The 23,273-nt window shown below is 41.3% G+C and overlaps 1 protein-coding gene and 6 non-coding genes across 31 annotated transcripts; all 7 read right to left on the bottom strand.

Annotated features, from left to right (window-relative positions):
• Nucleotides 1–10,591: 10,591 nt before the first annotated feature.
• LOC121272415 lies at nucleotides 10,592–20,123 on the bottom strand. 25 transcript variants are annotated; one of them, XM_041179100.1, is made up of 11 exons: nucleotides 20,071–20,123; nucleotides 19,109–19,170; nucleotides 18,321–18,529; nucleotides 17,547–17,615; nucleotides 16,979–17,115; nucleotides 16,522–16,578; nucleotides 16,213–16,255; nucleotides 13,217–13,332; nucleotides 12,473–12,729; nucleotides 12,057–12,216; nucleotides 10,592–11,964 (listed from the first exon to the last, which is right to left on the bottom strand). In XM_041179100.1, exons 9-11 carry the CDS (start codon nucleotides 12,719–12,721, stop codon nucleotides 10,922–10,924), a joined length of 1,452 nt encoding a protein of 483 aa, XP_041035034.1. In that variant the 5' UTR covers nucleotides 12,722–12,729; nucleotides 13,217–13,332; nucleotides 16,213–16,255; nucleotides 16,522–16,578; nucleotides 16,979–17,115; nucleotides 17,547–17,615; nucleotides 18,321–18,529; nucleotides 19,109–19,170; nucleotides 20,071–20,123; the 3' UTR covers nucleotides 10,592–10,921. The 25 variants fall into 25 exon arrangements, 24 of the variants coding, with proteins under 24 accessions (XP_041035034.1, XP_041035076.1, XP_041035008.1 ...); XM_041179142.1 differs by having other exon boundaries at nucleotides 18,498–18,529; nucleotides 20,071–20,106; XM_041179074.1 differs by having other exon boundaries at nucleotides 20,010–20,094.
• On the bottom strand, nucleotides 16,328–16,401 carry LOC121275530. The gene has a single exon (XR_005942494.1). It is a non-coding gene; the product is annotated as a small nucleolar RNA SNORD49 (small nucleolar RNA).
• On the bottom strand, nucleotides 16,652–16,721 carry LOC121275552. Its single transcript, XR_005942509.1, has one exon. It is a non-coding gene; the product is annotated as a small nucleolar RNA SNORD65 (small nucleolar RNA).
• LOC121275551 lies at nucleotides 17,195–17,268 on the bottom strand. The gene has a single exon (XR_005942508.1). It is a non-coding gene; the product is annotated as a small nucleolar RNA SNORD65 (small nucleolar RNA).
• On the bottom strand, nucleotides 17,871–17,953 carry LOC121275554. The gene has a single exon (XR_005942511.1). It is a non-coding gene; the product is annotated as a small nucleolar RNA SNORD65 (small nucleolar RNA).
• LOC121275529 lies at nucleotides 18,605–18,673 on the bottom strand. The gene has a single exon (XR_005942493.1). It is a non-coding gene; the product is annotated as a small nucleolar RNA SNORD49 (small nucleolar RNA).
• On the bottom strand, nucleotides 19,223–19,296 carry LOC121275553. Its single transcript, XR_005942510.1, has one exon. It is a non-coding gene; the product is annotated as a small nucleolar RNA SNORD65 (small nucleolar RNA).
• Nucleotides 20,124–23,273: the final 3,150 nt, after the last annotated feature.

Below are 23,273 nucleotides of genomic sequence, written 5' to 3'. Positions count from 1 at the left end.
AGTTTTGGATCGGCTGTAATTTGTGAAATGTAAAGGATACGAGGATGGTCAGGATGACTGAGGTAGTCAATGTTACAAAGGTAGAAGTAAACAGATTTGGGATGGAGAGGATTTGGGGTCAGAAGGCCAATTCAGAATCCAACAGAATATCAAGGTTGCAGACAATCTGGTTCATTCTCAGATGGTGACTTAGCGAAAGGGAATGAAACTGGTGATGAGGATATGAACATTAAGATTGCGGTCAAACATGATGAGTTTTCCTGATGTTTAGCTTCAGATAACTACATTCGCCCAGAACTAAATGTTAAACAAGCAAAAACAAAAACAGAATTACCTGGAAAAACTCAGCAGGTCTGGCAGCATCAGCGGAGAAGAAAAGAGTTGACGTTTCTAAACAAGCAGTCTGATAGTACAAATTCTGTGTTGTGAGAGGGAGTTGGGTGGGCATCAATGAAAGCTGTCCTAATGTATGTGGATGATGTCACCAAGAGGCAATATGTAGGTAAGGGAGACAAGAGAGGCTAAAGATAGATCACTTCGGTACTCAAGGTGCCACTTTGCATAAGTGGGAAGAGGAGAGTTTTCTGAGTAAAATCAAAAAGAAATGAAAGCCAGCAGGTTCTACAATGGATGGACAATCCAATCTGCCTATTTAACACCCAAATGGCATGGAGAAAATGACCTCTCCCCACCACTCTGCATAATCCCAACCTTCTGATCATTTTTTAGGCCTTTTAACATGTTGTTTATTCAAGAAAGCTGACATGTTAATCTATTTAACTCACAAGTTATATTTATGTAGAGCCTTCAATGTAATAAAACATCTCCAAGTGCTTCACAGGAGCATTATAAAATATGACATCAATCTACATGAGGAAATATTAGGTCAGATGACCAAAAGCTTGGTCAAAGTGGTATGTTTTAAGAAATGTTTTAAAGGAGGGAAGCAAAGTAGAGAAGCAGAGAGGTGTAGGGAGGGTATACAGAACCACATAATTCCTTTAGCTGCGTGATAGTGCAGAGCATTGACCATATTCCAGGTTCAAATGTGCCTGAACCTGAATTAAGTCAGCTAAAATCTACCTTTCTGAATTTACTCTAATTTGGGCTTTGGATGTCACTTCGGTCTATTTGTTAATGCAGTTACAGCACCTCTGTCGTGACAGACGAAACTAATAATAGAACTGACAGTTAAGAGAGATGCAGTCTTTGAGATGAGATGTTAAACTAAGGTCCCATCTGCCCTCTCAATGTCAAAGATGCCATGACACTATTTCAAAGAAGAGCAGGGGAGTTATCTTCAGTGCCCTGGCCAATATTTACCCCTCAATCACTATCATAAAAATATCTGGTCATTATCACAATTCTGTTTGTGGGAGTTTGCTATACACAAATGGGCTGCCGTGTTTCCTACATTACAACAGTGAGTAAATAATCAAATGTCTTTGGCTGTAAAGCACATTGAGACATCCTGAGGTCATGAAAGGTGCTATATAAATGCAGGCCTTTTTTTCTTTCAACCTGAAATTTTTTTTTTTATATTTCCACTATGCTAACTTTTTTTACACTCTGAGTTATGTATTGGATATATCTAGGAAGTGTTCTGCTCTCCTTCCTGCTTTCTTGCTGCTGCCCTAGACTTGAATCTCTGTTAGACAAGAATATAGCTTCCCTTTTTGTATTAATTGACATCCTCCAATTGGCTCATTGAGGCATTCAGCACTGGCTCATTATAAGCAGCAAACCCATTTGCCCAAGCCTAATCTCTCATCAACCTTTCCATTCAGTACACCACTGGGGCTAACCTTGCCAGCCTTCTTCTTGTCTTGATCCCTCTTACTACTAACCCTGTGAACCCATGCTGGCAGATCAAGTTTCACTACCCTTCTACCCATCTCCCCGCAGAATGTTGGTTCTCTTGTAATCAAGGTCCATGCCATCCATGAACTTAAATATGGATGATTGCATCGACATCATAGCCTTAATAGAAAAGTTGCCTGAAGCAGTGATGACATCTTACCAATTAAGGAAACCTCACCTCCTGGTTACATCTCCCACCAGTCACTCCATCATGGCTGGCATGATGGCAGTGTGACACTAATCATAAGATCACACCTTAGCCTGACCATCTACTCCTGTTGCACTTTCTTCTCTTTTAACCATCTAACCAAGTTCCACCCCTCTCACCACTTTTTCAAAAGCATTGTTCTCTATCGCCCTCCCAAGTACAATAAAATGTTCTCACTGCTTTCTTCCTTCAGCATCAGCACTGAATAACTTCTCATTCTCGATGATTTCAACCTCCATCCCAATTTATCTTGTTAATTCTCCTGAGATCACTGCCTAAATCTCTCCCTCCAGGTAAACTTCCCAACTCATATTCACAGCCATCCCTTGACATTGCCATCTCATGTGGCCTTGCTAGTGCCATCACATCAAATAAGGCCACCTCTGATCATTTCTTTGCATCACTCACTACCCACATCCTCCTTCCATGCCCTAATCTTACCTCCTTCTGGACCTGTCTCTGGAAGAAACTATCCCCCAGTTCACTTACAACTATACTTTTAAAATTTCACCTGTCTTGTCTCTGACCCTCTGCTTGCCACATTTCTGCTGCAACTGATTTGCTCAACTGTACCCTCACCTCCAACTTTGATGTCTTCATCCTCAATAAAACCATTACTTTCTCTCACCCAGTTTGTTCCATCAGTACTGCCCTCATCATTATTCTCTTAAGTCCATGGAATGCAGGCTTGAAAGAAATGGCAGACAACTGGTTTAGTCATCCATAACCATTGGATGACTGGTTGGGCCACTTTGCACACTATTGAGACTTGCTCCCATCTATTAAAACTGTTCATTACTCCAAGATCATCTGGAATGCAAAGATAACCCATGGCTACTTTTCTCTACTGCAAACCATCTTCTTAAATCTCTCTCCCTTCCACTCTTACCTCCAACAATAGGTGCAAGGAGCTCATGGACTTCTCTGTCACTATGATCGAGACCATCCAATCAGCTGCCTCTGCTATGTCCTTCCCTTCCTCTAAAGTTACCCCTGCCGTAGGCCTGGCTTACATCTTTCTCGAGTTTCATTCCTGTCTCCCCTCATGCCCTCTCTGACCTCATCGCTCGAGAGACCCACTTCCTGCTCCCTTAATCCTATTTCCACTAAACTGTTGATCACCCAACCTCTCCTCCAGTCCCATGTTAGCGGATCTTAATTGTTCTCTCTCTCTTCAGATGTTGTCCCTTTCTCATTTAAACCTGCAGTCATCACTCCTCTCAAAAAGCTAACCATTGACCCCACTGGTCCTTTTAATCTCACTTTCCTCTTCAAAGTGCTTGTTTTCACCTTGTTCCATTTATCGTGTCTAACTGTAGCCAGAGAATCACTTGTAATGACTTCTCTTAGTGCTCCTGCATCGTTACCTATGGAGTCCCCCAAGAGTCAATCGTTGTATCCCTCCTATTTCTCATCTACAAGCTACCCTCAGTAACATCATCCAAAAGCACAGCATCAGTTTTCACGTGCAGAGTATCAACTCCCAGCTCCTCCACTGTTGCTAAACTATCAGACTGCTTATGAACATACAAAATAAGAGCAAAAAATAGACCAGTCAGCTCATTGAGACTGCTCCGCCATTTAATAAGATCATGGCTGATCTGTTTGTATTACTAATTCCACATTCTCTTGTAACCCCGATAACCTTTGATTCCCTTGCCTAACTAAAGTCTATCTACGTCCGTCTTAAAGATATTCAATGACGCCTTCAGAGGCACAGAGTTCCAAAGTCGCACAACCCCCTGAGAGAAAAAGTTTCTCCTCACCTCTGTTCTAAAAGGGCAACTCCTAATTTTAAAACTGTGCCCCCTGGTTATGGACTCATCCACAAGAGGGAACATCATTTCTACGTTCACCTTGTCAAGACCTTCCAGGATCTTACTTTCTTCAGTCAAGTCACCCCTCACTCTTCTAAACTCCAGTGGAAATAAGCCCAGTCTGTCTAACCTTTCCTCATAAGACAACCCACATAGTCCAGGTATCAATCTAGTAAACTTCCTCTGAACCACCTCTAATGCATTAACACCCTCCGTTAAGTAAGGAGACCAAAGCTACACACAGTATTCAAGGTGCGGCCTCACCAATGCCCTGTATAACTGAAGCATAACATCCTTACTTTTAAGTTCAATTCCTCTCTTAATGAAGGATAGCATTCCATTAGCCTTTTTAATTACCTGTTGTACCTGCATACTAACTTTTTGTGACTCTTGCACAAAAACACCCAGATCTCTCTGCACCTTGGAATTCTACTCTGCTTTTTTATTCTTTCTGCCAAAGTGAACAACTTCACATTTCCCCACATTGTACTCAATCTGCCAGATTTTTGCTCACTTACTCAACCTATCTATATCTGTCTGCAACCTCCTATGCCCTCTTCACAACACACTTTCCTATCTTTGTGGCATCTGAAAATTTAGCTATCATGCCTTTGCTGCCCTCATCAGGCACTGGATGAGCATAAATTTCCCCCAATTAAATACTAGGAAGACTGAAACCATTGTTCCTCCTCTCCCAATTCCATTCCTGAGCTACTGACTCCATCTCTCTGTGGCAACAGTCTGAGAATGAGCCAATATGCTCGCAATTTTGATGTCACGTTTGATCCGGAGATGATCTTCTGACTTCATATTCATGCCATGACTAAGACTGCCCCTTGTCCACCTCCAGAACATCATCTGACTTCACCTGGCTCAGCTCAGCTGCTGCTGAAATGTTTATTCATGCCTTTATTACCTCTAGACTTGACTATCCCAACACAGTTCCATCTAGTCTCCCACATTCTACCCTCGGTAAACTTGAGGTCATTTAAACATTTGCTGCATATGTCTTAACTTGTACCAGGTTCTGTTCACCTAGCATTCTGTGCTCACTGCCCTATATTAGTGCACAGTCAAGTAACATCTTGATTTTAAAATACTCATCCTTCTCATGCCTCTCTATAAACTCCTCTTAGACCCTCTTAGATATTTATGCTCCCCTAATTCTGGCCTTGAGTATCCTAGTATTGTTGGCTACGCCTTGAGCTGCCTATGCCCTAAGCTCTGGACTGTGTTGCAGCTTGTTGGAAGAGGTACCATCACATCTTACAATTTGTGGCAAGTTCCTACCATCTGCCAATGTCAATTTTTTCCCCTTCTCAATGGGGTCTTCAGAGTGTTCTCAAAAAAGTGATCCTCCTTGAGATCAGGTGCCATTTTTAAGTTGTGAAGAGGACCTGCTTAGAAGCTGACTATTTGCCAGGCAGGTGCAGTGTCCAGACCAGCGGGGCTGGTTTCCCATGATCATGGCTGCAATTCTGGAGGAATTGGCTTCAGTGAGAATTCTGGGAACTGACCACATATATTCTGCTGCAGCAAAGCGACATAAACGCAAGGAGAGAGCAGAACCCTGACTCAAGAAACACCCCTCCACCTTCATCATGGTAACTCTTGATCTGTCTCCCAAAAAACTGTAGCTCCAGGTTTGGCCTGCTAAGTCACCTGAAGACACACAAATCATGATGCCTGGCGGACGATATCTTCGCTTTGAGGGACTGACAATGACAATGAAGCTCTGGAATATCCTAGAGTACCAGTCTTCCGGTCTGAATATTGAGTTCAACAATTTTAGATCATGAACTCTCTCCTCCATCCCCACCCCCTTTCTTTTCCAACAATTTATATATTTTTCTTTTCCCACCTATTTCCATTATTTTTAAATGCATTTCCATCCATTGTTTTATCTCTACCTTTTAGCCTTTTTTCGATTCCTTCCCTCCACCCCACCCCCACTAAGGCTATCTGTAACTTGCTTGTCCTGCTTTCTACCCTTAATTAACACATTCCTTAGATAATTTCACCATCTTCAACACCTCTTTGTCCTTTTGTCTGTGACATCTTTTGGTTATCTCCACCTATCGCTGGCCCTTTATCCAGCTCTACTTGTCACCCCCCCCCCCCAAACCAGCTTATATTTCACCTCTCTTCTATTTTTACTTAGTTCTGTTGAAGGGTCACTCGGACTCGACGTTAACTGTGTTCCTCTGCGCAGATGCTGCCAGACCTGCTGAGTTTTTCCAGGTATTTTTGTTTTTATAATTTATAATCTCTATCATACATACATACAAACAAGCTCCATTTAGCAGTCATTTCCTTTACTCACTTTTAGTTTTGAGTTCTTCTAAAGCAAATAAAATATCTAAAACATGGTTACAGTCCCATCCCATACTCTATGGTTGCCGCATAGTAGTTTGCAAACCTGCTGCAAAACAGTTCAAGTATAAATTCAGTAAAAAGTTAAAATTTCATCAGTGTGAAACATTGTGGAAAGCAGGTTACTCCTAGAAATTGACCGCAAACGTCTGAGTATGCACTTTGATCTTTTACAATATTAAACTATATAAAAATTTACTTACATCTCTTTTAAATTCTGGTTACTCTCAATAAGTCACATTTTCCACACACAATATATTCACACAAACAGCCATTTTAGTTAAACTTGAGTAGTGACTGTAATAAGTATTTACAGGAAGACCTTTGCTATTTGAGTATTTCCTGGGTTCAGCAATTGCTCTGCACACCTGTGTCACTCCTCAAAATACTAAAGTCCAGAATGATTTGTTTGCTTTGTACTGTTAACGTATTAACCCATTCAGTTACTGAAATTCAATAGCAACTCAAAGTTAATGAAGTTCGAACTTGCACCATATGCAGCAGAAGGAAGAAATAAATTAATGCAAAGGTCAAAACAATTTAAATTTGAGCATTATAGGAATGATTTTTTAGTTTTTGAGGATTTAAATCTGTGGCATCTTCCCATGCAATCTGCATTTTGAGCCCTGTTCCATTTTAGGTGGTGATGCTGCCAATATCTACAAAAATAGCCATCTCCATGACTACATAATGTGTAAATGCCAGCTGGGAAGTTTGACCTTTAAAGAAATTTAGATACCCAAAATGCAATATGCAATTGTTCCATTTGCTGATCCACATATCAAAATTGTGATATGAAAATAACCAGTTTTGATTATCCACCCTTTTGTATCAGAAGCTGTTATTGAAGGCTTAATGCCAATAGTTGCATACTAGTAACTGCACCAGATTTCTTTGTAGCTTTTGTGTATGTAGCTTTATGCATCATTTCAGTCTTGGAAAGTGGATCACATGCCTACCTCAAATCTTCCACACTTACACATGCTTCAAAATAGCCCAGAACAAAGCATTGGTAAACATGAACATTTGATTTTAGAGGCTTGTTTTAGATTAATTTCCTTACTTCCTGTTTTATTTTTTGCAATCTTTCATGGCTTCTCCCCTTGTTAAGATAGCCACGATGTCATAATATCCCAGGACTTTGCACCAATTGTAAAGATCTTGTTCAGTTATCAGTCATCTGATTTATATGGTTTGTGTGATTTAATATGCATGGTTCCATGTCACACTAACAAATAAAACACTTCCATTTTATAATTGATCAACACACCCAAGGTCCATGCTCATACTTAGAATTATTTGCAAAATCACATTAAAGGTTCATTATGAAAATATTTCAATGGGTCACAACCAAAATGGCTGCTAAAGTGTGACCTTACACAACATTAGGCTCTATTTTCCCCATAGAATTAAAACTCATGTGGAGAAGTGCAACTGTACTTTGGGGCTAGAAAACCACACATATTTCAACCCTCCCCTTTCAAACTAAAAGCAGTAAATGCCATCATTCCCACCCAAGAAATCCAGCTGTGTCTCTTGATGAAAATTCACTAACAGGTAAGTTAGTGGTAATGGCAAAATTAAAAAAATAAAATCACCTTCAGGCTCTATATTACATTTCATAAATTCAAAGCTATGCATAACAGCATCACAGAAAAGTAAGTTGCAAAGAAAAAAATTGGTTTAAAAACATATAAAGCTGAGGATTAACAAAATGAAAAACATTCAGTCTGCTTTCATATTAAGGATAGAAAATGTAAAAGATTATTCTATTAGGCTATTTTTGAACAAAGTAATGAGTTGGAGAAATGGAAATACAAAATGAAGCTCCAAACAGAAGAGAACAATGTGGCAGGTGCAATCATATTCCTCTGAACATGTCGATCGAATGCTTTACATCCAGAACAGCTGGCATCACGAATAATAGAGGCAACACAAATTAAACTGAGAGCAGTAAGCTCAGTCATTTTAGTAAGATTCCATGCATATCCAAAGCAAGGAGAAAATACTGGCACCTGCATGTGATCAAAATGGCAAATGGAAGAAATAATAAAAATATAATTTGGTCAGGAAATGTCTCACGATTTCATTATCACTCCCCCACCATTAGTGGCTACCTGCAGATACAAATGCTTGGGTTGTTTTTTAAATGAAAAGGCATTCTGTAAGTCAGTAGAAACTGACAACAGGTGGGGAACAGACAATCTACCTTTTGTTAGATGGAAATCATGCACACCCGCCATTGAGAATGTTGGAGACAGTGAAGTGGGTGGACATATGCCAGCTAAGGATTCTTTTGAACATTCTGTTTCTCTCCCTATTCTTTTATCCATTGTCAGTGAACAATATCGTGAAACCTCCGTGTATCTCCTGAGGATAAAAATGAGTTCCTTTAATCGCATTTCCTCCTCTAAATGCACATAAGCCCCTCAGCATTCGGTAATGCCAGCATTTTTCAGTACACATCCTCACTATCACTCCAATTCACTTGGCTCAGTTACTAACTCACAGATCTAAGGAAAAATGTTGTGCGTACAAGCTGCAAGACTTGAATACATAATCCACTCTTGACACTTGAGCACAGGAAACATTGCTGTGCTGAAGTAGTCAAGACACCATCTATTCGGGTGACTGTAAAAGATAATATGGTACTTGAAAAAGGAGTATGATTGTCTACAAAACAATGACAACACCTCAAAATATATTGGGCCGCAATTCTTTTGAAGCCGTGCCTGTCATTAGTTAGAAATAATCCTTTGCATGCTTCAGCAACATTTTGCTCACAAAAATGTCAGTTGATTAACAGTGCAGTGAGGAAAACAGTGCATCTGGAACCTGAGTGACAGGACAACTAAAAAGTTATTTAGGGATTGGAAAATAAACTCAGGGAAGACTGAGATAGACTGTAAATTGAAGGTAGATAATTCAATGTCAATCTGGGTGCAGAAAGAGAGATAAAGATTGGATTAAAAGAGAATAAGAAACAAGGTAATTTTTTTTTTTGCTAAATTGTCATATTCACGTTTTACTGTACTTCTGCTCCCTAAGCCTGAAAATATCCTTCGATTCACCCAGAGTATCACTACTCTTACAATTATAAATTCTAGTCCAATCATTTTGTGATATGCTAAGGTTTCTACATAGACATCAATTATTATGGGATTGTCGGTGTTAATGCAATTTGGCAAATATAAGCAATGGATGGTAAAAATGCAAAGTTATACAATGCAAACAGACATTTAATACTTCCAATATGCCTGAAATCAGCAAAGCTTTTGAAACAGCAAATAAAGTAACAAGAATTAGTTATGTTAAAATTTAGGTGCAAAGGTTTTATTGAAGTTCCCTAAACTGCTGGCATGCTTAATGTGTTATAAGCCTTTATAATTGAGCTCAGCAGAAATGGCAATGGTCATCACACTATTTGCCCGGTGTAGGTAATTGTCTGACAAGTGTGGACAGTGTCAAGTGACAGTAAAAGCTTGTTTGCTTTCCTCTTTTGCCAGCACCAGCTGAGCAGGAGGAAAAGGGTAAGAATGGCACATGATGAGAAAACCGCTGTGGCTAACAGGCTAGGAGACATCATCTGATTGCAGAATTAAGTTGGCATGCAGGGCAGGATTTTACTGAGACATTTGCCACTGATCAGATCACCATTGCAACTTCTAGCATATGCTTGCACTGAAAACCAGAAATTGCTGTGTGCACCAATGCGCTCTGGAGGAACCTCAGCTGATATTCCCACCAACCTGCTCTTTAAAGCAGCAGGGATACAGATTGCCTACAAGTAACACCTGATTTCACAGGTCTTTTTGAAAGCTGGTATTAACAGACACTGACCCTGCTCAGTAGCAGATCTGCCAATCCTCTTAAATTTTATTTACCTTTTTTAAAACAAGATTGAAATTGAAATGACTTTTAAAATATCTTAAATGCATGAAACTTATCAATTTATGACTTTGATGTTTCAATTTAGAAGACTAGCAAGATTGAGGTGACTTGCCTGAAAAGACCAGGGGGCAATTTACAATACAATCCTGTTAAGCGTCGAGCATTATGGTGGCCTGAAAATATTCTAAGATTCACGCAAATATAATAGTATCACTACTCTCACATTGCAAAACTTTCCCCTGCAGGGCTGAGCCTCCACCCTGTAGATGGGATTGTGCCAGAAATCGATGACAGCATCCAAACAGGTTTGGAGCTGTGCCTGAGAAGGCCCTGACAACAGCCGCCAGGGCAGCTGGCAACTACTGCATCTAGACATTGAGTGGCAAAATCCCCCTCTCTCTGCACCACCCCAGGAAATCAGACAAAAGGACTGGTGTAGATGTAAAGTAAAACAAGTGACATTTTATTTTAGCAGCGAAGGTTCATTGCTGGATATTTGAGGTAGTTATGGCTGAACAATGTCAACTTCAGCTGCTTAGTGCAAGACTTGTGTAGATTAGTTATTAAAATGCTTCCTGTTAATACAATTTTGTACAGTTTAGAATGACTACAGATTAATGGGTAAAAATAGACTCAAATAGAACATGTACAGTAAATTATAAATATAATTCAATAAATAAACATTTCCTCAAAACAAAATTTGCACTGTGTTCTATGGCTGAGGACCACTAAGCGGGAATTAGAAAAAGTCCACTTAATCAGAGCTGGAACCCTAATGCCTCCTGCGTCTTCCCCGTACCCGTGATCGGACCCCTCTTGTGCCAATGCCATGTCCGGCAACAGATAACTCGTCGTTGGGGTGCTGCTGCCCAGAAGCAGCATCCATCACAGATGTAGCTGCTAGTTCATGAACTGTTTCTGTACGTGGACCCATCAAGAATGGTTCTATTGGGCTCATTTGTGTTACTGCCATACCAGCAGCATGTGTCGGTGTTTGTATTGGTATCTGGTTAAGGTCACTTGCAGCATCCTGATAGTGCTGGATTTGCTTTGTAGCAGTCAAAGCATCTGTAAGTTTTTGAATAGAAAGGGCCAGTTGCTGACAAAGACTAGTCTTCAACTCCCTGACCTCATGACAAAGACTTGTCTTCAAATCTCTCACCTCCTGACAAAGAGCTGTCTTCAACTCCCTCACCTCATGACAAAGACCTGTCATTTCCTGTCTGATCAAATCCAAAGAGTCTAGCTGCCTGTCATGCTGAGCCACCAGTATGTCCCTCAAGCCTGCAACAAAGACCTCTTCCACCTCTTCTACTGAAGTCTCAACATGGGGCTGAAGTGGTCCACGTGTCACCGAGGATGACGGATCAAGTGCTTGAACTGTTGGAGGTCCCTCACCACTCGACATTTCGGACCTGTCTATTACACATCCTCCCACTAACCCTGTGGCATCAGGTTCATGGATGGCTGGGTGACATCTATCTGTGCCTCGCTCAGAGCAAGAGGGGCCAGGAGATGGCGAGGTGGCGATCTGAATATTGTCCCAAGATTGCATACCCCCCACATCAGCATCCTGTAGGTGCAACGTGGAAACAGGAGTAACAGTGCCACTTCGCTTGCCCTCCCAGCCAGGGTGCACAGCTTCCTGTTCGTCTGGATGCCATTCCACTTCCTCTTTTAGCTCAATTACAGTCACGCTTTCCTCCTCTTTGACCCGTGGCTCAATGTCATCTGCAGGTCTCCTTTCAACAATACTGGTTGCTGCTACTGACTCACTGCCATCTCCAGAGGGTGTATCCAAAGACGGCTGCGCTCCTGTCAGAAGAAAACATTCATGCATGTTCATGTCATTTAACAGAAGCCTAAATGCATGTACATGGTTTAAACATTTAGCTGGCAACACTCACCTCTCCCCATTCCAATGTCTGCTTGATTACCAGACACTGAACTATTACTGACTCCCACAAGCTGCCTGGCCCTCTCTTCATATTCATTAAGATCCTTCAGAAATGCCACACCACCATCCCTGGTCAATAAACGCTCCTGGGCATTATGAGCCATCTTAATCTGTTTAAACAGACATGCAAAACAAATATTACTTTGCTGGCTTGGATTTGACTTGTTGCAGTTAGCTTTCACTAAGCAATATCACCTCTCCACTCTGTGGTTGCAAATAAGAGGATCTTTACAAGTACTGCCCCAAAAAGCAACTATTATCTTACAACCACTTGACTTCCTACCATCCTGAACCCACCCACAAAACCAATTCCACTTCATAACCCTTTAATGCCCAAATGAAGAAACCTCCATTAGCACTACAAACCCTGGCAGATCGTGTTAAATCATTCAATTTCTTTCGACATTGCTCTGCAGTCCTTGGAATGGTGCTGTTAGCAGTCACAGTCTCTGCAACCTCCTTCCATGCCAAGATGCTAACTTTTCTAGGTGCCCTGCGCTTATCGTAACCAAGAAGCCTGTGACGCTTCGCCTCCACCTCATTGAGAAGTATGTCGAGATCTTCATCACTAAAGTTATGACATTTCTTCCTCTCATCTGCTTTTTGTACTGCCATCTTCTTTTCTGTAAGCAAGTAAATAAGTATTTTTCAAAGTAGTATTTATTATAGATCTGGTCTTTTTAAAAAAGTACCCATGCACTCTCTCTCTGCATGGGAAGGAGTGATAGTGTAGAATGGGGAATGGCACTAATGAGTAATGAAAGGAATAGGTAAGTGAGACAGATGGCATGGGACTACTGAATGGCATGGTAATTTTGAAGAATTGTTGTAATAAAGATACTAATTTTATTGCAAATGTCTGCAGGGCTCTTGATGTATCAAAAAAATTCACAAAATGCTCCTTTATTCATTTGTTCACAAGTCTTCAGTAAAGTGTTACTCCATCATGATACAGATATAGAATTACAATGTAGAAAATTTACAACAGGTAATAGGACAAAAGATTCAAATACATGTCAAATGGGCACAAACATTACAATTCTAGCCCAATGCTTAGAACACTGCTGCTTATGAACAAGGCAGGCAAATAATCAACACTATCGCAGAAACCTCATTGGATGAGAACAGTAGATTTAAGTTGTTTGTCAGAAACTCCACAAGTCACAAGAAAAAGCCAATAGCTGTCTGTCAGCAATGACTGTATTTTCAATAGCTGTTCACTTGCACTGTAAAGAGAGGAAAACAAAGGTTAATAACAGCTGAGGAAACCATATCTTTCATTGCCTGCAAGCCCATAATTAAATAGCCCCATCAAAGCTTTCCAATAATAGTACTGGTTCTTTTGGCTTCTCCCAACAAAACAGACCACTACTTATAAACCCTATTACATTGGAAGCCTGATTTGAACAGGTTAACCAACTGATTGTGATCCTTTTATTCATTCACAGGATGTGGGAGTCACTGGCTAGGCCAGCATTTTGCCCATCTGCAACAGTTCTGCAGATGAGCCACCTTCTTGAACTTCTGCACTCCATGTGGTGTAGAAACACCCAGATTGCTGTTAGGACTTTTGATCCAGCAACAATGAAAGAACAGCGATATAGTTCCAAGGATGGTGTCTGGTTTGGAAGGTAACTTGCAGGTGGCAGTGCCACCATGCATCTGCTTCTTGTCCTGGGTAGTAGAGGTCATGGGGTTTGAAAGGTGCTGTTAAAGGAGCTTTGGTTGAGTTGCTGCAGTGTACCTTGCAGATAGTACACATTGCTGATACTCTGCATTTGTGGTGGATGGGGTGCCAATCAAGCAGACTGCTTTGGCCTGAATGATGTTAAGCTTCTTCAATGTTGTTGGAGCTATATTCATCCAGGTAAGTGAAATAGCAACACTGGAGCAGGCCATTCAGCCTCTCTTGCCTGCTCCACCATTATAGATCATGGCCACTTACCTCAATGCCATTTTTCCCCCACACTATCCCCATACTCCTTGATTTCATTAGTATCTAGAAATCTATCGCTGTCTTGAAGATACTCAATGGCTAAGCTTCCACAGCCCTCTGGTGTACAGAATTCCTCATCAGTCCTAAATGGCTTGCTGCGATTCAAAGACTGTGCCCCCTGGTTCTGGACCACCCCTCCTCCATAGCCAGAAGAAATATCCGGTCTGAATTTATCCTGTCTAGCCCCTTAAGAATTTTGTATGTTTCAATTAGATCACCTGATTCATCTAAGCTCTAGAAAATACAAGCCCCATCTCCTCACAACAGTTCCACCATCCCTGGAATTAGTCTGGTGAACCTCTGTTGGCACTTCCTTCTATGGCAAGTATATTCTTCCTTGGGTAAGGGGACAAAAACTGTATACAATACATCCATGTGCTCTAAATTTGTTCACTAACCTCCTGCATGGGACCTCATCGAAAGCCTTTTGAAAATTCAAATACACCAAAACCACTGGCTGCCCCTTATCTACTCTGCTAATAATATCCTGAAAAAACTTCACAGCAATGCACAGTCTGTAGCCACGCCACCAACACTCTGGGAAGTAGGTCGTCAGATACCATGGATTTATCAACTTTCAGTCCCATTTACTAATTCTCCCGTTTCTCCCTGTTATGGACCCACATCTGTCTTTGTTGATTTTTTTCCTTTTTAGATACCTATAGAAGATTCCAGTTATATATTTGTTGCTAGTTTGCATTAATATTCTATTCTCCCATCCTTTGCTGAATTCTAAAATGCTCCCAATCCTCAGCCATAGTAATTTTTCTCCTTTGATCGAATCCATCTTTAACCTCCTTTGCTAACCCACTTTTCCTATTGAGTTTTCATGCTTTAAAAGGAATATATACTTGGAAATAGTGTTTAATTTAATACTAGCCACTGCCTACCATCATACTGTTTTTTCGCAACCCCTCACACCTTCAGTAAGACCCTAGTTCCAGATGTAACTACATAGAATTATCCATTAAATTTGAAAACTATTACAGTATGGTCACTCTTCCCCAAGGTTCTTTTACAAGATTATTCATTTACCTTGTGAATTCTGTGTACCATCAGATCAGATAGTGCACCTTTAATTCTCCCTTTTAACATTATTCTGCATTTTTGGCTCCATTGCTGAACATTGCATAATGTTGGGCCGAGGATGCTATTCTGAGGAACTCCTGCAGTGATGTTCCAGAACTAAGATGATTGGTACCCATGAACCAAACATTTTTCTTTGTGCTAGGTGTGGCTCCAATCAGTGGCATTCCTCCCCTCACCGATTCCCATTGCCTTCAGTTTTGCTAGGGCTCCTTGACCCCACACTCAGTCAAATGCTGCCTTGACAACAAAGGCAGTCACACTCACCTCGAATACAGCTGTTCCGTGGGTCTGTCCTGTGGTGGGGCAGGATGTACCCAGGGATGGAGGGGTCTGGGACATTGCACAGTATGATTCCGGGAATATGACTGTCAGGCCGCTGCTTGACTAGCCCGTGGAACAGTTCTCCCAGTTTTGGCATAAGCTGCAGATGTTACGAAGGACTTTGCAGGGTTGACAGTGCTGGCATTGCTCTTGTTTCCGGTGCTTAAGTTTATGCCAGGTGGTCCACGTTAACTGGATCCACACCAGTTGATGGTTAAAACTAAGACAACGGTTTTCTTTGGAGTCTACTGACTCCGACACCAGTGCCCCAGCTATCCCCGCTTATAGGTGAACCATTTATAGGAATACCCATCACCTGTTTAACAATGTTACTGCCATTAAGCCTTAATGCAACTAGTAAGACATTGACAGTCTGCCTGATTTCATTTTTTTTTTTTAAATGGCTTGCTGAGCCATTTCAGAGGACACTTAAGAATCAAGCACATTGCTGTGGGTCTTGAGTCACATGTAGGTTAGACAAGGTAAAGGTGACAAATTTCCTCCCCTAAAGGACATTAGTACATGATTTATAGAGAATCCTGAAATTGAGATGAACCAGGAGCGTGCATTTACTACATTTTAGTGTAGCAAAATCTGAAAATGCTTAAAGATGTCAGGAAGAAACAGTTGACCATTCAGTCCCTCAGCCATGGATATTGATTGCTAATGTCATACACCCCAATATATTCACTATACTCACCAATTCAATGAGCAATATTCCAAGACTTCGTCAATGGTAATTGCTGAAAGAGAGTGAAGTTGTATTCAGAAGGCATAATAACCATTTTAAAAAAGGTAGCACTTATTTCCATCTGAGTCAGAATTGAAATAGAGCATCATCACTTCTCGCATCTGACGGCACTTCCTATTTGTATTTATCATCATTCAGAAATGGATCTAGTGAAATTTTTTTGAGTACCAATTTAGCTATGACAAGCTGCAGAGTTTAGACACAATGCAGTTATTAGCTAAATTTACAGATCAACATACTGGTCTATATTTTGCTCACCTGTCAATGAATCGTTCAAGGATACAGCCAAGCATCCAGTGTGACAACCATCTCCATCTAAAGACACCAGAGAAATGTGCTTAAAATCTCACATTTTTAGTGTAGACAACACAAAAGAATCTAATGCTGTGATCAGAGAACCATTGCTCAACACTGTTCAATCTGACGGTAATTCCAGCAATTGAGTAGTTTCATCACCCACAGCTAATATCTGCAACATTGCTATAAATAACAGATTTGCTTCAGAGTTTGAAGTTATATAGCACATTTAACAGAAAAATGCTCCAGTACTTTGAGATACTCTTAGCGGTGTCAGTCCTAGATGGCACAGCTGCTAATAATGGAGCGATTAAAATAAGGGACATGCAGGAGTCCAGAATTCATCACCCGTAAGTGCTAAGTACTTAAGTGGCTGCAATTAATGTGAAAAATAGACATTTGGCATACAAAGTTCTACCTTCAGCAGTGACGTGAAGAGCCAGTTACACCATTTTTGGAACTTGGTTCAACTCTAGAGCTCCTTAGCCATCTTCAGTTACAATGGGCTCATGTGTTTTCCTTTGTGGAGACCACAGGCAAATGTGAAAAGCTCTGCTGCTTTCAAAGAGAAAACAAAAGTTAGAACAAAAACACCACAGCATTGTGTATTTACAATGAAAAGATTATATGACATGATCAGAAAACCATTGCTCACCACTTTCCAATCTGACGGTAATTCCAGCTGTTTTGAGTTTGGTTTCATCATGCATGTCATTCTATAGTTCAATCTCACTCACTAATTGTAAATTACTTTTAATCACTTAGCTTTAGATACGCATCTCAATGCCAAAACTTGGTGGAAGCTCCTCATACAAAGAGCCAGTTGCATCGCAATAATAAAAAAAACTAGACTTAATGTCAGGCAAGGTTATAAATTAGGAATCAGCAAATAACTCAAATTTCAGATTTTAGCACCTTAATAGCAACACTCAAAACAAAAGCTTATGACCATATCCTGTATTTTATGAACAAAGACTCAAACTGACCCGTCAGAGCAAATTCTGCACAGAATCTATCCAGCTCCCATTCCTCAGGTATGAAAATCGACACCTACACTGAAAGAAAACAATTAGAAAATACACCATTCGGTTTCAGTTATTTACATCAAAAAGGTCACCAAGCATGATCAGAAAACCGGAGAGAGAAACAGAGTTAATGTTTAAGAGTCTGTGACCCTTCAAGTCATACGGACTTGAAACGTTAACTGTGTTTCGCTCTCCACAGATGCTATGCTGCTAGACATGCTGAGTTTTCCCAGCATTTTCTGTTTTTGTTTTAGATTTCCACCATCCACAGTATTTAGCTTTTATGATCAGAAAACTACTGCTCAATACTTTCCAATCTGACACTATTTCCAGCTATTTTGAGCTTGGTTTCTCCATCCGCATCATTCTAAAATTTGCAGTACATTTCATTATTTGCCTCAAATCACGGCAAACACATATAGCTTTGGATATAAAGGGCATGCTATTTATAACTGACAAAATTAATTAAAAGCCTGAGGGATTCTAATTCCCCAATTTTATTGCAGGTTACATGAGCAACTATTCCCAAGCTTCACAGCAGAGTTAGGTACATGCCATGCAACTGTAACAAGAATTGTGCAGAAAAATCAATTTGCTAAGTCAATAACACAAGGATCCAAAGTTGGTTGTGACACTGGAAGCGATATGGACAATTTCAAATCTTACAACAGGATCTTTGTATCTAAATAGGTAAATAGCACCTCAATCAAAAGAGACCATTGACAATATGCTAACCTGTGTTGACCTGAAGTATTGCTCAAGTTCTAGAGTGCACTTTAAAGACACACCTCTGTGGAGTTACAATTGGTAGTGCCAATTGGGTGGAAACAAGAAATAATCATGGCCAGTTTGCTAGAAGATGCTTAGTCTCCTCAATGTTAGTCGAGGTTGATAGTATTTGATTAAACTCACCAATTAGCACATTCCATTAGGGATATCAATTGCTGAAAAAGAACAAAGCACTATTCAATAATTTCCCTAGCCAACTCATGCATTTTTAAAGAAACTCAGTTTCATTAAATCAGAATTAGAACAGGATCATCAGTTCTCGAATCTGACGGCACTTCCTATTCAATTTCATCATTCAAACAGGGAAAATACAAGTTGCTAGATTATGCTTTTGCATGTTAATGCTGGTTGAGGGACAAATATTTGCCAGAACACCTAGAGAACTCCCACAATTTTCTTCCAGTCGTGACATGGCCTCTTCCAGTCATGAGAAAGGGAGGGCAAGGTTTCATTGCGAAAATTCATACTGAAACAGTCTAGATTGTACGCTAAACTATCTGGACAAGGCTTGATTCTTTAATTTAAAGGGAGAAAGGAAAAGTTCCTTTTCATTGCAAGAGCCAACTGCCCATTGCTAAGCACATGTATGAAAATAAGCTGGATGTTAGGAAGGATATGGGCCGTACATCAAACACATTCAAGCTCCAGAATGACTAATTTCAGTCAACTGTAAATGATAACCTCACATTAAAGACACTATGATGCTTTACCAAGTTTATATGGAACCAACTGACCTGTTAAAGCAAACAGTGCAGAATCAATCTCATTCTCACTTCTCAGATGTGAAAACTGATGCCTGCATTAGAAAAGGTATTGCCAAACTTCAGTATTTACATGAAAAAGGTTGTGATCAGAAAACCATTATTCAACATTTACCAATCTCAGGGTAATTCCAGCTACTTCAAGTTTAATCTCAACATTCACACCATAATGTTTGTCGATTTGAGAATTATTTCCAGATTATTGTAAATACAGGAAACACCATTTATCATTTCTAAAAGAGAGCAAAAGCCCTAGAAACTGCACGTTCAGATGCTATGTCACCACTAAGCTTAATTTCAGGATTCAGTATGTTTTTACTAACATATTAAATCACTGGGCCGCTGACTTTATACGCTCTAAAGCCAACACAACCTCACTTTGCCCAGACATGGTCTGAAATGTCGTGCAGTTTGCCCAGTGGGTGAGTACTGGGCTCCCAGATTATTACGGGCTGTGGGGGGTAAAGGGCCGCTCAGATACTGAACCTCAACAAGACACCCTTCTGCCGCCATCTTACCAGTGTTAACACGTGTAGCCGGAATAGACTCCATAAGGAATCCGACATGAAGTTCTGCCGACCAGGGGCCTAAGTGGTGCTCAGGAATTAGCGACCACCATGGGCAGAGAAAGAAAAGAACGACGGTCGCAAGAACTCGAACTGCAGAGCGCAGGCGCGGGTACCGGCACATGGAAGGCGACGGGGATACGCAGGCGCTCTACACCCGGAGCAACCCATAACCATCATCCCCTCCCCCACCCACACCACGTGGCGCCCCGTCGCTCAGAAACGGCCATATAAAAGTATAAAAATGGGCCCCGCTTGATTTACTCGCTGAAAATTTCCTCAAAAACAACCAGTTGCGACTGAATTACCATCATGGGAGACCGCGGTAACGCCAATCGATGAGGAGCGAAACCTAACCAACACACTCACAGCCAGCGCCGCCCTCAGAGAAAGAGCGAGTTCCGCCTGCTCCCCTTCTTATAGCCTTGGCCAGGCCGGATCCATGACGTCACAGCAAATCATTAAATTAACCCCGAAAATCAGAAACAAATAACAGCGCTGGAATGCAGGTCTAATACAAAATACAACACAAGTAAAAATACTTTTACACGCTTAATTTTGGGTGTCGATTAAAGAATGGGAATGGTCAAAAGACGTCACTTCCCCTCTGTTTAAATTGCGCGCGCGGGGTTTTAAATTGTCCTGGCGGCAAAAGCAAATATAAATGTCTTCAGTATATCCGCCGCGCGTTGGCAACATTTTCTATGTTTTGTACATCAACTATGTATTGGTTTAGGCTAAAAATCGGGGTGGGGTGTCTGAATCCTCAATCATTTTTGTTACATTTTGTGCCACTGGTACTGGACTATGTTCCTTGGATGCGCCTAGTTCTTTTTCTGTATTTCCTGCAATTTGATAACCCCAAGAGACGTTTTGCTGTTGCTGGTATTTTTTTTTAATTCAGATGTCGGGATTTGTTGTCAGGATTCCTTTTGAGAATTATTTTTTAAAAATCTTGCCCTTTGTTTTACAAAGCCACTGGAAATCTTAAAATCCTTTATAGGCAACTGTGTACTTTTGAAGTGTAACCACTGTTGTAATGACAGTCAGTATGTGCACAGCAATAAACTCCCACAAACAGCAGTGTGATAATGACCAAGTAATTCGTTTTTATAAACACAAAAACAGAATTACCTGGAAAAACTCAGCAGGTCTGGCAGCATCGGCGGAGAAGAAAAGAGTTGACGTTTCGAGTCCTCATGACCCTTCAACAGAACTGATTTTTCTTTACAACAAGAGGGGTGAAATATAAGCTGGTTTTGGGGGTGGAGGAGGAGAAGTGGGGGGGGGGGGTGTTGTTGTAAGGACAAGCAAGCAGTGATAGGAGCAGATCATCAAAAAATGTCACAGACAAAAGAACACAGGTGTTGAATTTGGTGATATTATCTAAACGAATGTGCTAATTAAGAATGGATGGTAGGGCACTCAAGGTATAGCACTACTGGGGAGGGGGCATAAAAGATTTAAAAGTAATGGAAATAGGTGGGAAAAGAAAAATCTATATAAATTATTGGAAGAAAAAACAAAAGGAAGGGGGAAGAAACAGAAGGGGGGTGGGGGTGGGGGTGGAGGAGGGAGCTCAAGACCTCAAGTTGTTGAATTCAATATTCAGTCCGGAAGGCTGTAAAGTGCCTAGTCGGAAGATGAGGTGCTGTTCCTCCAGTTTGCGTTGGGCTTCACTGGAACAATGCAGCAGGCCAAGGACAGACATGTGGGCAAGAGAGCAGGGTGGAGTGTTAAAATGGCAAGCAATAGGGAGGTTTGGATCATTCTTGTGGACATACCGCAGGTTTTTTATTATGTTGATTTAGGGATGTTTCTTTTTGACCAAAACACATTGCTGCTGTTCTTCAAAATAATGGCATAGGTTCTTTGACATTCACCTCAGCAGGCATATGGGGGTGGCCTTGATTTAATTTTTTTTGGAAAAATATACTTTATTCATAAAATATCTGGAAGAACATTACAAAACATTTCTAAATTGCCATCACAAAAAGTGCAATCAGATTCAACTTTTGCACATGGATCACGAGGTGCTTCAATAAATCAATGAATATTACAATCATTTCAATATGGTCATTACAGACAATCAGACAATGGTATTTGGGGCCCGTGTGATCTTCAGGATGTCGCACAGGTGCAATGTGCAGGAGACATTTATATAAACCTCATCCATGGGTGGGATAAGAGGGGTCGCGAATGTTATCTGTCAGATATTTAATTGTGAAAGTTACGGATACTTGGCTGTGTGAAAAGGAATACTTCAAAACTCATACCAGCTGCTTGGACAGGAGTAACTGCCTTCAGGTCAGGATTCTATAGTAAAGATCATTTTTGGGGCCTGCAGGTTTCAGGAAGCCTTCCCTTAGCCTGGGAATGGGAGTTGTGCTCTCCACTGGAGGCACCTCCTCTGAGGAGGATAGGAGGGCTGGAGTGGCAGGGATGTGATGGGAATCCAGGCTGCCAGGTCACCATTGCACCCAGCGGTCTGTGCTTGTCCGCCACCCGCCCACTCCCGCTATCCTCGGGAATCGAGAAATACATTGGGTGGGCCTTAATTGGCCCGCCGCATAAAATGGCAGCGCAGACCCGATCGTGGGCGGCGATCAGGTCCATGCCTGCTCCCGCTTGGCCCGCGCAACATAGGGAAAACTCTCCTCCGGACAATATCCAGACTTAGGCTGACAAGTGGCAAGTAACATTCATGCCACACAAGTGCCAGGCAATGGCCATCTCCAACAAGAGAAAATCTAATTATCGCCCCTTGACATTCAATGGCATTACCATCACTGAACCTCTACTATCAACATCCTGGGGGTTACCATTGACCAGAAACTGAACTGGACTAGCCATATAAATACTGTGGCTACAAGACCAGATCAGAGGCTAGGAATCCTATGGCGAGTAACTCACCTCCTGACTCCCCAAAGCTTGTCCACCATCTACAAGGCACAAGTCAGGAGTGTGATGGAATACTTTCTACTTGCCTGGATGAGTGCTGCTCCAACAACATTCAAGAAGCTTGACACCATCCAGGACAAAGCAGCCCGCTTGATTGGCACCCTACAAGATGCCCTGCAGAAACTCAGCAAGGCTCCTTAGGCAGCACCTTCCAAATCCATGGCCACTACCATCTAGAAGAACAAAGGCAGCAGATACATGGGAACACCACCACTTGGAAATTCCCTTCCAAGCCACTCACCATCCTGACTTGGAAATATATTGCCATTCCTTCACCGTCACTGGGTCAAAATCCTGGAACTCCCTCTCTAACAGCACTGTGGGTGTACCTACACCACAGGGACTACAGTGGTTCAAGGAGGCAGCTCACCACTGTGGTGGCCTTGGCAACTATAGGGAACCCATTTAGTGCTAAAGGGGTTAATGGAGAAGTTGAATTATATGCCTAGGCCTAAGAGAAAAATACTGCAGCCTTGAGAACAATGCCAACTTGTCTGACCACAGTTGTAGGATGAGCCCTGAAACATTCCATTTTGTTCTTTCTCAGGCCAATGTAATCAGGGTTGTGATAAGCATTTGCGTAAGCACTATGTCTGTTGTTTGGGAATGAA

Source organism: Carcharodon carcharias, chromosome 2 (assembly GCF_017639515.1).
Source record: "Carcharodon carcharias isolate sCarCar2 chromosome 2, sCarCar2.pri, whole genome shotgun sequence".
NCBI lineage: Eukaryota > Metazoa > Chordata > Chondrichthyes > Lamniformes > Lamnidae > Carcharodon > Carcharodon carcharias.
Note: the sequence above shows the minus strand (reverse complement) of the source record. Positions and strands in the feature narration are given on the sequence as shown.